Source organism: Theropithecus gelada, chromosome 4 (genome assembly GCF_003255815.1).
Source record: "Theropithecus gelada isolate Dixy chromosome 4, Tgel_1.0, whole genome shotgun sequence".
NCBI classification, from domain to species: Eukaryota; Metazoa; Chordata; class Mammalia; order Primates; family Cercopithecidae; genus Theropithecus; species Theropithecus gelada.
The window spans coordinates 5,418,134-5,430,700 of record NC_037671.1 but is presented as its reverse complement, the minus strand read 5'-3'; the positions used below and the strand labels follow the sequence as shown (position 1 = coordinate 5,430,700).

General features: G+C 44.5%; 1 protein-coding gene across 1 annotated transcript in view; it reads left to right on the top strand.

Moving 5' to 3' along the window:
- The window catches only part of MYLK4 (myosin light chain kinase family member 4), an 84,399-nt gene extending 72,873 nt beyond the window's left edge, over positions 1 to 11,526 (top strand). Inside the window, exons 9-12 of the mRNA XM_025383797.1 lie at positions 173 to 325; positions 3,424 to 3,502; positions 7,258 to 7,330; positions 10,665 to 11,526. Coding sequence (XP_025239582.1) covers positions 173 to 325; positions 3,424 to 3,502; positions 7,258 to 7,305 — 280 coding nt within the window. The 3' untranslated portion in view covers positions 7,306 to 7,330; positions 10,665 to 11,526. The remainder of the gene's footprint in view (positions 1 to 172; positions 326 to 3,423; positions 3,503 to 7,257; positions 7,331 to 10,664) is intronic.
- The last annotated feature ends 1,041 nt before the right edge of the window (positions 11,527 to 12,567 follow it).

The window sequence follows — 12,567 nt, the reverse complement described above, 5'->3', positions numbered from 1 at the left end:
GGTGGGAGTGGCAAGCATTTTCTTGATTGCAATAATATATTATAAAATTATGCTTTCGGATTACGTTATTTTCCTTCTCTCACCTTTGAATGGCAGAACCAGAAAAGCAATCTGTATGGAAAGGGATTGAGGCTGTTTAAAAAATACTCACTCTGGACCCTGTGTCCTCCAGACTTAGCGGTTTGTCCCCTTTCCTGGGTGACAATGATGCCGAGACGCTGAACAACATCCTGGCCTGCAGGTGGGACTTAGAGGATGAAGAATTTCAGGACATCTCAGAGGAGGCCAAGGAGTTCATCTCCAAGCTTCTGATTAAGGAGAAGAGGTAACCCAAGTTCGTCCTGTGCTCTGGGCACGGTAGGGATGATCAGGAAGCAGGGCGTACCACCAGGGCTGTTAGAATTTATTCCCTCACTAACATCTGTGATGCTTGTGCAAAGTCACAGATAGAATGAGGTTTGATCCTCTTGACCCTCTCTACTGAGATCTGGGACTGCTTTGGTCATGAAGCTACACAGACCTTTCTCCTCCTGTTCCCTCACTAACATCTGTGATGCTCGTGCAAAGTCACAGATAGAATGAGGTTTGATCCTCTTGACCCTCTCTACTGCAGTCTGGGACTGCTTTGGTCATGAAGCTACACAGACCTTTCTCCTCCTGCCATTTATCACGCAGCTGTACCAACCATGGGCTGCTGCTGGGCCTCAGTTGACTCACTGTCAAAATGAAGGACTTAGGAGAAGTATTTCTAGGATTCCTTTCACCTCTACAAAGCTGTATATGGTTCTGTGTAGCTGAATCTTTAACTACCATTTCATTTGAGAACCTACTATGGTGGTTTGCCCATGATCACACCACCAGTAATTGGCAGAACGGAGGCTCAAACAGATAGTTCTCCTTCCCCCACGGCCACACATTTGGCTGTTATCTATTACATGGGCCTCTATTTTCTGTTATGCTAAAACCACATTCATTCAAAATTCAGGGGATGAAAAAGAGTGACACTGGAATATAGGGATTTGCGTTTTAGAATCAGAGAGGGAGAAGGGCATTGTGATTAACCCATCAAACACTCTGTTTCAGATGGCTTTCTACCTGAGCCATATAATGATTGAATCTGTTAAGACTTTCAGGACCAACAGCACTTGTCTTACCGTTTTATTATCTTTATGGCTTTAAAGTCACAATACACATGGCCATGGATCAACAGGTAGGAGGGTGTCACAGGGAGTGGGGAAACAGTGTAGGCAGGGGGTCTGGCACAGAGCCTGGCAAGAGATGCCTTCATTCAAGTGTCAATCACCTACTGTGTGCCAGGAAATGTGTCATGTGTTAAGAATAGATGCACATCCAGTCCCTACCTACAGTAACTCACCATCTAATAAAAAGGATAGGTATTTTTTTAAAAGATGTAATAAAATGTGGTTAACACAAAGATAAGGCCAGAACTGAGTCCCTAGAGAATGAATAGAACCTAGCCAGGCTAGGAATATCAGTCAGACAAGAGGGACAATTCACAAATAGTGGATTAATAATAATAATAACCTTGATGGAAAAGCACAATAACAGCCAGGGTTGTTATTATTAGCACATTACCCTTCCCAAGGCAGTGAACAGATGGAAACTGTCAATGCTTTCAAATCTTCGGAGGACGAGAAATCCACATTTACTGCGAACCTGTTTTACACGTGTACTTTTGTGTGTTATCTTATTTGGCTTCTGGATAATCCTGTGGTCTGTGGAGACCATCATTTTACAGATGGGGAAACTGAGGCTGAGAGCAGTGCTGCATTCACATGGCCAGCTCAGAGCAGATGCAGAGGTGGACCCAGTGGGCTCCAGTGCTGCTCACTCCTTCAGTCTGAGGGCTTCATGAATGCCCAAGGAGCATCAGATACCCATCTGGGCCGATGGCAACAAGCTTAGAATTCCAGTCAATGCTTGGATGAAACTAAAGCCAAAAGCCAAACACCACTATCACAGAATAAATTTCTGGGGTACAAAAATAAACTTGAAATGTTATTAAAAGTTTAATTATTAGTACAATGTTATTGCTAACTTTTTAATAGCCAGATTTAAGAAGTTCGACCCTAGAGTGCAGAATCATCATTTTTCACCTTGGTCAGCCATTGGAAGGCTCTGGAGATCCAGAGCTGAAAATGTTTGCCACTAAAGCAGAACCACACTTCCAACTGCGGTTGGTGGAAGTCAAGAGATTTTTAAAAATTACCTCTGCCTGTTTTTGGCACTATAATGGTGATGTTGTCACCAAGTTCATTGACTGTAATAAAGACTTATCTCCTTTTCAAATCTTATACTTAAATATTTTGGTGTCTGATGAAGCAATTGCATTGAAGCAATCCTACACACTGAAGGTTCATTACTGCTTGGAACTACCTCTTTGACTTCAGACTGTTGCATTCACTTACAGATTTTTTTTTTTTTTTTTTTTTTTTGAGATGGAATCTCACAGTGTCACCTAGGCTGGAGTGTAATGGCACGATCTTGGCTCACTGCAACCTCCACCTCCTGGGTTCAGGTGATTCTCCCGCCTCAGCCTCCTGAGTAGCTGGGATTACAGGTGTGCCCCACCACACCCAGCTAATTTTTTGTATTTTTAGTAGAGACGGGGTTTCACTATGTTGGCCAGACTGGTCTTGAATTCCTGACTTCATGATCTGCCCGCCTCAGCCTCCCAAAGTGCTGGGATTACAGGCGTGAGCCATTGCGCCTGGCCTACAGTTTTTATTTTGAAAGGTTATTTGTTTTAACGTGATAAATCTTAGCACATCAAACAAATTTATAGAGCTTAGAATTCGAATATAGTAAATCTATATTATTCTTCTTCATATTATTTCCCAAAATTGTATAAACCTTTGCTAGCTCCAAAAGGATATTGTTTCTTTGTAAAAGTATCTAATGGTCCCTCTCTTAATAATTACATCGACTCTATTTCCCTACCTATTTAACTCAAAACTTCTTAATTCAAAAGTTAGTAATATTTATTATTCAAAAGTTTTAATACGTAAACTGCTTTGGCAATCATCAAGAACCATTGTAGCATTTTGCTCTTACAATAATAAATATATATTTATCTTTCAACTGACTGATAGGAATCCACTTTACTAAGTTCAAATGTTATACTACAGAAATGGTTACTTATATTTGAAAGTAAGTGTTCAGTTATTAACAAGGATTTTTATTATTTGCCTTGTTTGTCTTTACTAATGTTTTCCTGATTGGATTTGATAGTCACCTATGCCATCACTGATAGCACACAATTCAAGAGAAGGCAGAATTGACCATGAGTTTGACATTCGGCCATCTGGTCTCCCAAAGGCAGAGGCTGGAGCTGAAATTGAACAGCAGATGCAGGCCTTCTTTGGTGTGTTTCTACTAATCACCGTCTGAATTTCCCTCTAGTTGGCGAATAAGTGCAAGCGAAGCGCTCAAGCACCCCTGGTTGTCAGACCACAAGCTCCACTCCAGACTCAATGCCCAGGTGACCACGGCTTCTTACTCTTCCTCTTTTTCTCCTGTCTGCCTGTCTTTTGAAGATCAGATGCTAGAGTCACCTTAACCTTAAATAAGGTTCTTTCTCATTCCTTTTCTCACGGACTGCAAATCTTGTGTGGTATTAAATTACTTAAAATGCATTTTTTAAAATATTTATTTATTTATTTTTATTTTTTTATTTTTTTTTGAAGCAGAGTTTCACTCTTGTTGCCCAAACTGGAGTGCAATGGTGCAATCTCAGCTCACTGCCACCTCCACTTCCCGGGTTCAAGTGATTCTCCTGCTGCAGCCTCCCAAGTAGCTGGGATTACAGGTGTACACCACCATGCCTGGCTAATTTTGTAATTTTAGTAGAGACAGAGTTTCACCATATTAGTCAGGCTGGTCTCAAACCCCGACCTCGTGATCCACCCACCTCGGCCTCTCATAGTGCTGGGATTACAGGCGTGAGCCACTGCACCTGGCCTTAAAATGCTTTTTTGGGCAGTTTACATTTTAAAAATAATGTATTTGTTGTTTAATAGAGTATTTTCAGCACAACTGTTTATTATTACATTGTTGTATCCATTATAAAATGAATTAATTCATTGTCTTATGTGCACATACATACAGACATATAACCTATAAACATACAAAGTTCTGGAGAATATATAGTAATATTCATTCAGGAGAAATATGCCTCCTTAAAACAGAATTCAGCATTCTAAATACTGTGCTCACCTGGCTTGGTCTGCTCTGGGCACTGAATCTAATTATTAGATAACTTGAATCTATTAGAATTATGTAATACTCAGCTTGGTCCAGATAGCTATACAAGTCTTTGTGTAGGAGACTCTTAGACTACAGACTGAGTATGGTGAATAGCCTAGCCCACTCTCTGTAATAACTTCTTACAATGAAATCTTCATCTACTCTCATCGCCTTAATTACCAGATGTTCATATTCCAACTTCCTCATCTGCCTCTTTGGCAAAGGTATCTTTCCTAAGCTGCAGAACCGTATGTCCATCTGTGTACTAGATGTTTCCACCTGGATCTTCCCACCCCTAAACTAATCTCATCTCCCTGCACCTCGCCTCACCATCAGCGATCCTCCTAGGGAAGGATGCCCTGGAGCGGTCTCAGCCAGCCCCCGCACATCTTCTTTGTTTCCTTCCTCTCCCGCAATCCCCCATCTCATGTTTAATTTACCTCCATGTTCTGTACATGATATCCCCTAATGACCTCTGGAACCTGTGTATTTCTCTCCATTCCCATGGTTACCGTGGCCTGGGACATGCCTGCCTGAATGACTGCAGCCTCCTGACTGGCTTCTTGGCCTCCTTCGTGTTGTCTCCATCCAAATGATTGTGGATTATATAATTAACACAGAAACAGATGTGCAATGCCCAAGTAACTTTACTGAACATCTAGGATGTTCAACTGGCAAGATGCACATACAGGCAAGATGCCATGCAAACCTTTGGGCCCACCAGGGACCTGTCTGACGTGCCCATCAGTTAGGGTGGCTGGTGCCCTGCCCTGGTATAGCATGGATTTGATACGTTTTTGTTTCTTCCACCTTTGCTCCTCATCCTCTCCATTTCCTGAGGTTTTTGGAATGGAACTTTTTCACTGACCAACAAACCTTGGAATGACTATGCCTTCGGTACTCACTTTTTCCACATCCAGTTTTTATTGAAATTAACTTTATTTCTAAATTCAGCATCGGCACTAAGTTTTATTTGTGTCTGAATATACCTTTCCTTGATAATTGGTACTGATGTCAAGTAAAAATAGACTTATTACCTAGTGGGTACCTCATCCAGACTACATAAACTGCTTATTAGGGTTACAACCTATTTTGAGCCAATTTTCCACCAATGTATTTTTATCCAAGCTTATTGGTGTCCAAATACGCTTTGACATGGTAGGATAGTATGGAAACCACAGCGGATAATTAATGACATTGTACAGTTTAAAAAGTTTAAGAATATTTTTTAAACCATGTAACAACAAGTAAAATCACCTTTTGTATCCATCCATCTGCTGGTACCTGAGGTGAATAGATAGTTCAAGAGTGATGATGGTTTTTTTCTTTTTTTAATGAAAAACAAATGCCATTTTATAAATCTAGTTATTACAGTTATAATTATACGGCATTGTGGAGGCACCCTTCTAACTGCTTTACAAAAAATACCTCCCTCACTCCTCATAGCAACCCATGAAACAGGCACATTAGTGTCTGTAGCTGAGAACACTCAGGACAGGGCTGAGCTCTGGAGTCCGGACAGAGCCTCACTGCTCTGCTCTCCTGCCACTGATGGGCTGCTGGGTACCGGGGACCTGAGCGATGCTTCCAGAACCTTTCTTGTACCATACAGTTTTAGTGTTACTCAAAGTCAATATTCAAACTTAGTATATCTTACTTTTCAAGGAAATATTGAGACTAAAGTTTCCCAGAAGGCTTATTTTTAGAATAATCTTGGTTTTACAAAATCAGAATTTACCTTTAAGTTGAAAATTTAATTCTGATCCAAAACTGTTTACCATTGCAACCTAAATTTTATTGTTAAGTCTTTCGTGTATTTTTATTTGTCTCTTTTGCTTCGAGCTTAAAAGCACTTGCTATTTTGTAACCACTTGAGTAGCATATTGACTCTCACTAAATTTAAGAAGGACTTTTTTTTCTTAGAAGTTAACATCCGAGAGTTCTCTGCCCTCTGTATTATGCTCAAGGTGACATGCGATGACTCCCAGCCTTTCTTACGTCCCCAACCATCTGTGTGTAAACTGTTTCCATCAGAAGCAGCTCTCAGCTGGGGTGGGGCAAAGCACTCCCAAACTAGGAATCTACTAGAACTCAGCACCTGCTGCAGAATTAGCCAGGGTTCTGGGGCCAGAGGAAGGAACATGACGCGAATTTGACATGGTTTCTTTCCCCCAGAGCTAAGAAGCCTCTGAACCTTCCTTCCCATTCTCAGTGTTGTGACCTTGGCTCATGCCCTTTCAGTGAACTAATAAAACAACCTGTGAACTGATATCCAACCTCTACTCACCCTCTTCCCTAATCTACCAAATCATTAGTTCCTTAATTACAGCTCAGACCTTGATTGAAAAAATCTTCACACGTTCCCCATGGTCCATACCAGACCCAACCCAGTTGCAGTCAGGGCCTGCTCCAGGACACCCCCAGCTCTTATTTTGAGCCTTGTCTCCACTGCTGCCTCCAGAGCAGCCCACAAGTCAGTACTTGTCTAAGGCCTGTATTAAATGCCCCGGCTTTTCTCAGTCCTTAAACTGGACTCTTTCTCTGTGTTCTTGAATCTCTTTGTGGAATTCACATTATCGTTGTCTACTCAATTTGAAAACTTTTGGAAGAAGCTGTTTCTGTGTCTGACTCATCTTTGCAGTCATCGTAGCCCCAGTATCGCAAGTGACAGGGCACTCTTGTGCTATATCAGCGTGAGTTTTGGCAAAACACACCTAAGTGTGATGAGGTGCTGAGCTGTTTGGCCCTGACACTGTGTGAGAAGGAAGGGTCGTGTGACAGGGGCCTCAGGGGAGACTGGACTCTGAGATGGACTCCGAGGTTGGCCAGGGTGTCTGTCAGGGGGTTGTCGGGAATGTAGGCTTCAAGAATCTCTCTTGAAGAGCACCTTCTACTCAGTAGCAAGTGACTGTCTTTTCACGTGTGCTCATAGTCAGGGCCTGATGGAAACAGTCCTAATCCTTCCCACATGCCTTCTGCTTTCCCTAGAAGAAGAAGAAGAATCGTGGCTCTGATGCCCAGGACTTTGTGACCAAATAGTCTACAGGAGGCACCCATTTGAAAGGTTAGTCTTGGGTCCCCTCAAGAGGTGTCTGTGAAGGCCTTAAGAGACAGGAATAAGAAAGAAATGGAACATTTGCTCACAGACTATGCGGGAAGAAGAGCCGCGTTTTGGCTGGCGTGGAGGGCCCTGAAATCCGAATGCTGTGTTTGCACCCTGGCTCTGCTCTTTCTTGCTGGAGGAAACTCAGTGCCTGACTCATGGGTTGGGGAGAGTCTCACTTCCTAAGCTTGTTGAGTGGCTCCCATGACAGCATCCAAGCAAAGCCCCGAAACCAGGGCCTGGTGCGTAGGAGGGATCAATAACCAGCTCAGGGGGTGCTGGTAACCGTCTGGGGGTAGTCCTTAGACAATGTGTGAGATCAGAGGAAGTGACACCCTCTTTTGTACAGATGGGGAAATTGCATCTCAGAGACTCAGAGACTAAATAACACCCCCACGGCCATGCAGCTTGTAAAGGGTGGAATGTGGTTCCCTTGGGTGTTTCTGAAGCTGACGCCCACGTTTTTTAATCCCCTGAGCTGCTTCCTGATCTTGGCCTGCTCTACGAGCCCAAAGAATACCACCTCCTACACACACCCAGACACATGTGGACCTCCACCTAGCTCAGGTGTTTTTGGAATCATTGAGAGATGGGTTTACACATGAATACCTTCTTTGATATCAATAATTTAGCCCAATGTAGCCCTAAAGGAGAAGACTAACAGGCACATGTACTTATGAAGGACTCTAAGAAAACCCAACATTCATGTCCTTGCCAGCGGCCTGGACCCTGCAGCGAGTCAGCTCCCTAATCTTGGGCGGGGAGTCCACAGCCATTTTCTCAGCTCCGTGCACGGAACTGCACAGGGTTGATGACTTGTGAGTGAGTTCTTGCTGCTCACTGTGTTTTTTTGTTGTTGTTGTTTGTTTGTTTTTTGAGATGGAGTCTTGCTCTGTCACCCAGGCTGGAGTGCAATGGTGCTATCTTGGCTCACTGCAACCCCCACCTCCCAGGTTCCAGCGATTCTCCTGCCTCAGCATCCTGAGTAGCTGGGATTACAGGCACCTGCCACCACGCCTGGCTAAGTTTTGTATTTTTAGTAGAGACGGAGTTTCACCATGTTAGCCAGGCCGGTCTCAAACTCCTGACCTTAGGTGATCCGCCCGCCTCCGCCTCCCAGAGTGCTGGGATTACAGGGTGAGCCATGGGGCCTGGCCTGGTCTTCATCCTTTCTTCTGATAGGTCTGTTTCCGGGCCTGAGGTTTCTACCCAGGCAAAAATATCAAACCTTTTTGATTGTACATATTCTTGTAAGCTGCCTTGAATTTTTGTAGAATAAGATGGGGTAGAAATGAATCAGTACCTCATAGTAAAGGCCACACATCAGTACTAGGAAAACACTTGCCCTTCGGAGGAAAGGAAGCTTACATATGCCCCTGTCACTTATTTAGAAATCCACAAAAAGTGAACAGGAAGGCTTGTGCATTCTATTTACAAAGACCATTCTTCTTTGTCAAAAACAGCAAGGACATGAAAGTCTCGATAAGGTAGGAGAGAGTTTTGTTTCTTGTGAGGACAACCTGGAGCAAGAAAGGACCCTCGTGCCCCCAGGCCTAGGTTATGGCCCTCGGCGAGGTGCCCCAGCCCTGCTCCGTGAGTGCCTGGATCCACAGGCAACCAGGCTGTGTCCGCTCCTTCTCCCCGCCCCGCCTTCACCCTCTCCCCCAGAAGCAGTTTTGTCCCCAGCGACCACAAACCCCGAGGGTTTGCCACAAACCACCTTCCCACCATAAGGACTGGAGCCACTTTGGAGGCCTGATGGGAATGAATTCACTGGGTGACAGGGTTGCATTCCAAGGCGGGCCTGCTGCCAGGGTCTGGCGGGGGAAGAATGAGGAGGAAATGGTGATGGGAGGGGGTAGAGTCCTTCCTCACAGACATGGGTGTTTCGAACCCGGTGTGATGGAAGACAACAGCAGCCTATGAAGTGATGGCCGTGCAGAGGACGAAGACAGCACATTTGGGCTGGCCACGCTGGGGCAGCTGGGCACAGCCTCTGCTGGAACTGCTTGAGGAAGCCTGCTGACGGCCATGGAGCCGGCTGCCTTCCTTTCCTGCACTCTTCAGCCCCCTTGGCCTCAGAAATTCACCTGAGTCACACCACAGGCCAAGGAAGAATCATTGCAGATACACACAATCTGGATGTTTCCTAGGCTGGGGTGCAGTGTCGTCAGCATAGCTCACTGCAGCCTCAAACTCCTGGACTCAAGCGATCCTCCTACCTCAGCCTCCCAAGTAGCTGTGAGAAAACGCATGCACCACCACGCCTGGCTAATTTTTAAGTTTTTTGTAGAGGTGGGGTCTCACTATGTTGCCCAGGCTGGCCTTGAACTCCTGAGCTCAAGTGATCCTCCTGCCTCTGTCTCCCGAAGCACTGAGATTACAGGAATAAGAGCCACCATGTCCCGCCTACCTTCCTACTTTAAATAAATAAATAAATAAAACTTAATGTAAGATTTTAACTCTGGGAGCAGCCTCATTTGAGAAGTTAGAAAAAAAAAAAAAGATTATTCTTCACAATAATATTCCCCGTCAGGATGAGATGGGTTTATGGCAGGATGTATTATGACGGAAACCAAATTTGAGATAATATTGATTTTAAAAATCTGGTGGTTGAAGATTATTCCTGTGGAAAAAGAAAAAGTTCCAGGCCGATAAATAAGGCGTAATTCACAATGTCAACCGAGGCATATACATCTCCTGCAATTTGTCAGAGGACACATTCCCCAAATCAACCTGGTGGCATTTTGTTTCTGGTTACCTCTGTCGTATCTTTTGCCAACTTACGGGATATAAATTTAGGGCACTCCTCAGATCCACAGGAATGATGGCAGGTAGCCGTGTGCGGGCCCCAGGTCAGACGTGGTCATAAAGCCCATGGAAATGTCCCCACACCTGAGGCCACATTCTCACTTTGATGCTGTGATCAAGCTGACCAGATGGATGGAGTGGCTGTACTTCAGGTGAAACAAAGAGGCCTTGTCCTTCAATATTGCAAATAGTCCTAAAATATCTTGCACAAATTTACCCATGTAACAAACCTGCACATGTACCCCTTGAACCTAAAATACAAGTTGGAAAGAAAAAAAAATATCTTGCACAAACTAAACATTAAAAAGCCCAACTCTGGTAAGTGGTGGCATCCATCAAGAGGTTTCTTTTTTTTCCCCGCTCACATACACACATACGTTATTAAAAAAAATCATCTGTGGTTTTCCTAAGGGGCACAACCAACTAATTATAATTTTAAAAGCCCTGCTGAATTAACAAGATTCATATTTTGTTTGCTTTGCAGGAAAACTGCTGCGGTTGCTGCTGCTACGAGAAAATTTTTTGAAAAATCAGCAGTTCTGATGCCTTGACCCCTATGATGATTGGCAGTCTTAGCAGGGGGAACCCTCGACCCTGAATTTGAACTTGAACTGGAGCGCCTCTGCTATGTTCAGAGGACGCCCAGCGCTGCGGTCTGCTCTCAGGGCGCAGACACATCCCTGCACCCGGTGGTAGTGACGTTGGGAAGATGTTCCCTGCCACCTTGAGATTTTTTACTTCTAGAAATTTTTTTTTACTCTTAGTCACTGGGGTAGGGGGCGCATTGTGTCTGCTATTTCTCAGATGACTACAGCCATGACACTTGAGATGTACCGGAGATTTCAAAACTGGAGGATGCATTTGGAGGGAGGAAGCTACTTCTAGCCATTAGACTATGCCTTTTGAAGGGGCAATTAGATGGCCAGAAAGAATTCTAGCTCCCATGCACCCTTGAAGACTTAGTTTCTCAGACTCTGCCATTTTGATTTGGTCTACGGTCACGTGACTACAATGGATAAATAATTTGCTTGCTGGAACAGAAGCCGTCTTTGAATTCCCCAACAAGAGGCATCAGCCACTGTGTCTTTCTTTTATTCTTAATTGTCCTCAAAGCGCGTTTTCTTCCAAATAGCTGATTCTGTTTTTCACATCTATACTCCCTGCACCCTTCTGACTGACAGTTCATCCCCACAAAACACATTGGTTTTGAGAGGTGATGCAAAAAGTATCTGTTTATGGTTGGTCTTTGAAATTCTGACCTTTGGAATAATGTCAACAGTCACAAGAGGTTTCCTCAAGCCCCAGTTGTCAACGAAAAGAGACGGATCTGCACCTCCTGGAGCAAGACAGCACTGAGCTTTCAATGTTGAAGTGACTTGGGAAGTAACCTGCAAGCTTCTGGGTAAACACAAACAAACATTGACAAAGACCAAGTCCAGTCTCTCGCCCTGCTGTCTCACGGGACTCAGTGGGGGTAAAGAAATCGCAGTCGGACACCAGAGGTGACGGCAACTCTGCGAGTTCACCTGCTGGACGTGAGAACGTTGGAATGTTCCAGTTGGAAGGTTCCTATGCCTAGCCCATGTGCCATTTCACAGCAGATATGTTAGAAGGGAAACGGCCCTGCTGTAGACAGTTACGGGGCCCAGAAAGGCACTGGGCTTTAAAGAGCAAAACGACTGTGTCGTTTCCACGTGAGGGAGAGGCAAGGAAAAGCCCCACAAAATTCCCATTACCCGCTCAACTCCAAGCTCACCACCCAGCTTCATGAACTTTCCTCACATTTTCCATTTCCAAATAACTGTTGCGTTGAATCAGCTGTGTTAATGCCTTTATTCTTTGTGTTTTGTTTGTTTGTTTGTTTTTGTTTTGACGGAGTCTTGCTCTGTCACGAGGCTGGAGTGCAGTGGCGCCATCTCAGTTCACTGCAACCTCGGCCTCCCTGGTTCAAGCGATTCTCCTGCAGCCTCCCGAGTAGCTGGGATTACAGGCGCGTGCCAGCACGCGTGGCTGATTTTTGTATTTTTCATAGACATGGGGTTTCACCATGTTGGCCAGGATGGTCTCAATCTCTTGACCTTGTGATCCGCCCGCCTCGGCCTCCCAAAGTGCTGGGATTACAGGCGTGAGCCACCGCGCCCAGCCAATGCCTTTGTTTTTATCCATCTGTCCTTCTAAGCTCCTGTTGTCACAATAGCAATGAAAGGTATAAGAATTACTTGGTAGCCTCTTCAGGGATGGCCATTTCACTTTACATCAGCTTTCCCCCATTATGTCTCAGATCCACCTAAGGAATCCTTCCTTACAGCATGCCATGAATGTGTGCAACATTCTTACTCTCATCTTTAAGGTAAGGAGGAAGTAGAGATAGCAGGAAATGTGTGATT